Source organism: Camarhynchus parvulus, chromosome 8, assembly GCF_901933205.1.
Source record: "Camarhynchus parvulus chromosome 8, STF_HiC, whole genome shotgun sequence".
Classification (NCBI taxonomy): Eukaryota; Metazoa; Chordata; class Aves; order Passeriformes; family Thraupidae; genus Camarhynchus; species Camarhynchus parvulus.
This window is the reverse complement of record NC_044578.1, coordinates 22,989,743-22,993,823: the sequence shown is the minus strand read 5'-3', so window position 1 is coordinate 22,993,823 and position 4,081 is coordinate 22,989,743. Positions and strand designations below refer to the sequence as shown.

General features: G+C 50.0%; 1 protein-coding gene across 3 annotated transcripts; it reads right to left on the bottom strand.

The window, feature by feature from the left end:
* Window positions 1-336: 336 nt before the first annotated feature.
* Window positions 337-3,575, bottom strand: GLRX2 (glutaredoxin 2). Of its 3 annotated transcripts, none has more exons than XM_030953114.1 (4): window positions 3,557-3,575; window positions 2,241-2,310; window positions 1,347-1,523; window positions 337-822 (listed from the first exon to the last, which is right to left on the bottom strand). In XM_030953114.1, the coding sequence occupies exons 2-4, from the start codon at window positions 2,301-2,303 to the stop codon at window positions 703-705; spliced, it is 360 nt and encodes a 119-aa protein (XP_030808974.1). In that variant the 5' UTR covers window positions 2,304-2,310; window positions 3,557-3,575; the 3' UTR covers window positions 337-702. The 3 variants fall into 3 exon arrangements, with proteins under 3 accessions (XP_030808974.1, XP_030808972.1, XP_030808973.1); XM_030953112.1 differs by lacking the exon at window positions 3,557-3,575 and adding an exon at window positions 3,039-3,090; XM_030953113.1 differs by lacking the exon at window positions 3,557-3,575 and adding an exon at window positions 2,908-3,011.
* Window positions 3,576-4,081: the final 506 nt, after the last annotated feature.

Here is a 4,081-nt window from a genome sequence, read left to right as displayed (position 1 = left end):
CCTGCTTCCCTTGCTCTTATGTTTCATGCTGCTGTTGGATCGGTTGTACCACAGTCTGCAGCTGAGTGCCCGAGCTGCCTGGCCCCCCTAGAAGGCCATTCCTGAATGGCAGTGCAGGTTGATCCCTCAGAATGCAGAGGAAAGATGAAAGCTGTCACTCTCTAAAGCTGCCACAATCTTTATTCCCTTTTCTGTTCCATTGGACACACCATTTGGGAGCTGGGTGATCAGGCACTGGAGTACAGGAGAGGCAGACATGCACACACCAGTATCACTACAAACTGGGTTTGCTTTACACTTCAGTTTGACAGAGAAGAATTATATTTAAAGAAACCATTAAATAAAACGGACAATTTATTGAGACAAAGCTAGAAAGCAAACTAATGTGCAGCAAAACCCCCAGGATTCTTTTTGCAGAGCCTGGGCTTCCCTGAAGCAGGATGTAATCACGATGAAATGACATCACTGTCTCACTAACAGCCCCAAGAGTTACTAATGTTTGCTAATGACCATTGGGCTTGTGGGAAAGCTGAGGCAAGGACACCAAGTAATTTACCAAGTCCATAAAGTCTGTCAGAGTGATCTGTAATTCAGAAAGCCATGGTTTGAGGTTGTTGAGTGCAGCTCATGCTGTGTCTGTGATCTTCTGATTTCATCTGAAATTCTGTTCATACAAAGGAAGACGAAGCTAGAGGTGGTTGCTCAGTAATTTCGCCTTGTATGACACTGATTAATTAAAGGAAGCAGTTTGCCTTCCTCATGAAGCTTTTGAGTATCTGTTGCGCCTCCAACACAAGTCCCATTGATAAACACTCTTGGGACCTATCAAGAAAACAAAAGTTGCATTAGTTACCTCTTGGGAAAAAGGTAAACATTCGAGCAAGCCCATGTGGACTCCAGTACACACAATCACTGTGTTCTTCTAGATGTGTGTATAATATTAATGTACAACCCATACTTGTCCATAATATTTACAGAGATGGGAAACTTCATGTGCCCCTCAAAAGTGGGATGAAGACACTGAGTGGGTGATTGTAATAAATTCCAATAATTGAGTCAAGTGAGACTATGTAAATTAAAATAAATGGGTTAAATGCAATGGTTTAAATATACAAATTAAAAATTGCTTTGATACTTCAATTATTTCAGTGTCAGTACAGCAACGATCAGCTGTGAGGGACAGCCAGAGGGGTTCTAGAAGAAGAGACCTCCTACAGTATTTAATTTAGAGCTTGTATCCCAAAGTTACCTGTCTCAAAACAATTAAGGACTTGCTATGGATATAACCCAAGCGGGATGTGTGTAGCCCAAGCTGTTACTTGTTAAGTATAAGAGAACATACTCACTGTTCTGCTACCAGTCATCTGCTCCAGAGTGTCTTGGAACTGTCTTCCATTTCTATTTAGGTCCAGTTCCACAGTTGTGTAATTCACATTCAAACCCTGAAAGAGGTTTTTTGCCATTCTGCAGTATGCACATGTTGTTTTAGAGAAAATCACCACACAGTTGCGTGAAATAATGTCCTGTGTGCTCAAAAGAAAGTTAAAAGTCAGCGAGCTTCAAGCCAATGCACTTAGAACACTATTGAACACTCATGAAAGTAGTACACAGGTTAAAAAGCTGCTGTTAGAGTAGCGCACACAGGAAAATCTCTGCTGGCACCTCTGAAAGCAGGTTTGACCTGCATCTGGCTCCAAACCAGCACAAGGATGGTAGAGGGTGTGGTACAACTCTGCTCTGCAGTCTGCCCAACTCCCTGCATCCCCCTAAATTGTTTAGGACAGTTTTCTCTGTCCGTAAGGCACTTGGGATGTGCCAGTGGCGAGCACAGTGACCAAAAGCAGTGGCTGGAAGATACACCCTTATCACTTTACTGTAAATTCAAGGGGATTTCAGGCTATCATTAACTATCAGTAAATTTATAAAAACCACAACTTTAAAATATTTAACTTTACTTGATATCAGTAATTTTACAAGGTTCTATCCCTGATGTCAATGGCAACACTGAATTTCAGTAGAGGTCTAAAAAAACCCATAAAATGGGTGCAGCCTAGGAAGATCAGGTTCCAGGGCTGTGGATAAACAAAACTGCCAGCATGTCTTGATAACCATGATAAACATAGGAACAGGTTCAACAGGCAGAACTATTTACAGTATTTCTTTGTGTAAATAAGCAAAGGTTTGAAGTAATTTGCTTTTATAAATGCTGAAAATCAGTAAAAGCCCATAAATAATGCTACCTGTATTTGATTCGCGGCAGCACCACACGACAATCCTACAGAAGCCGTCTGTCTGTTCCCCATTCTATAGCTAAAAAGAAATGACAGTCAGATCTTCGAGCTTTCAAAGGATGGCCACATTGGCCCGTTTTGTTTCGGTATTTCACTGACTGCGCCATGGAGGTTCCCTTGAGCTGCAGCATGTGCAGCCAGCCCGCTTCTCGTGTGCCCGCAGGGCCGGGGAGCAGCGGGATGGCTGCGGCAGGAACAGCCCGGCCCCGGGGCCGTTACACGGGAACCGCTCCGCGCCGCCGGCGACAGCCACACACACACGGGTGACACCCGCGGCACAGGCACCCCGCACCCGCCCCCGAGCCCGGCCCTCGTCCTCATCCTGATCCCGAGCCCTGTCCTCATCCTGATTCCGAGCCCCGTCCCTCTCCCAGTCCCGGTCCTTGTTCCGATCCCGATTCCCGTCCCTGTCCCGATCCCGGTCCCCGTCCTTGTCCCGGCGTCCGTCCCTGTCTCAACCCTAATCCCACTCGTGGTCCTGGTCCCGATCCCTGTCCTTGTCCCCGTCCCGACCCTAATCCTACTCGCGGTCCCGGTCCCGATCCCGGTCCCGGTCCCGGTCCCGATCCTTATCCCGGTCGCACTCCCAGTGCCGAGCCCACTCCCTGCTCCAGACCGTGTCCTTGTCCCGATCCCAGTCCCGGTCCCGATCTCTATCTCTATCTCTATCCGTGCCCCGATCCTTATCCCATTCCCATTCCCGGTGCCATTCCCGGTGCCGGTCCGGTGCCCCCGGCCCGCACTCACCGCCCCCCACAGGCCGCGGCCACGCGGCGCAGCGCCCCCTGCAGTGCCATGGCTCGGGCAGGAAGGGGCGGTGCTCCCTCAGCCCGCCCCGCGCCGCGCCCGCAGGGCCCCGCGCCGCCTCCGGGGCTGCCCGCCGCAATGCCGGGCTCCGGGAGCGCCAGCCGCACGGGGACAGCGCGGGGACAGGGACAGGACAGGGTCAGCCCGGGGCCAGCTGGGACAGCACGGGGACAGCTGGGTCAGCACGGGGACAGCACGGGGACAGGGACAGCACAGGGGCAGCACAGGGGCAGCACGGGATGGGGCAGTTTTCCCGGGATAGGGGTCAGGAAAGGCATAAAGAGGAGCTGATTTCCCGGGATAGGTCAGGAGAGGCATAGAGAGGGGCTGATTTCCGGGACAGGCGCCGGAGCCGCTCCTGGTGTGAGGGAGGTCAGGGAGGTTTGGCCTCCTGCCCGGCTGACTCCCCGATCTGGGGGTTTCGGCAGTGCCTTTGCTTTGTCCAGTGTAAAACTTACTTTAAATCTTCTCCGTGCCCGTTTCTGTTGCCTGCTCTTCCTCACGTTTCTTTCCTGCCCTGCAGTTCTTTGGTCAGAAACTGACCTGTGAAACAGGACCGTTGGGAATGGAGTAAATAATGGGTGGGGGATGAAGAGCAGCTCCTGGTACCTGGCAATTTGTGTTAGTGGAGTTGGCTAATCGTGTAATGTGTGGAATGTTTTTAGTGGCTCCTGTGGAAAAAAAATAGGGGAGGTTTTAATTTATGTGGAGGTGTTGGATTTTTAATTTCCTCTGCCCAGTAAAAGCTGTTCAATAATATTCTGTTATTTCACCCCCGCATACCTTGCTGTGGACCCTGGTCAAATGAGTACCCTTGGCAGAGCATTCCTGTGGAATATTCTCTGAGCATCCCCTCTGGGGTCTGCACAAGTATTTCAGTAGTGGAGAAACTTTTCTACCCCCACTTAGCTGAGAGGGTAAATTGTGCTCTGGATCACTGTCCAGTGCTCAGCCCCGTGTTTTAAAAAATACTGCAAGGAAAT

Excerpts from the sequence above, each read along its gene's own strand:
- GLRX2 (XM_030953112.1), bottom strand. The coding sequence starts at position 3,088 with ATGGCACTGCAGGGGGCGCTGCGCCGCGTGGCCGCGGCCTGTGGGGGG. Across the intron at positions 2,311-3,038 it reads GCCGCGGCCTGTGGGGGGCG|CTATAGAATGGGGAACAGAC; the intron begins GTGAGTGCGGGC and ends ATTTCTTTTTAG. Across the intron at positions 823-1,346 it reads AGATGACTGGTAGCAGAACA|GTCCCAAGAGTGTTTATCAA; the intron begins GTGAGTATGTTC and ends TTTTCTTGATAG.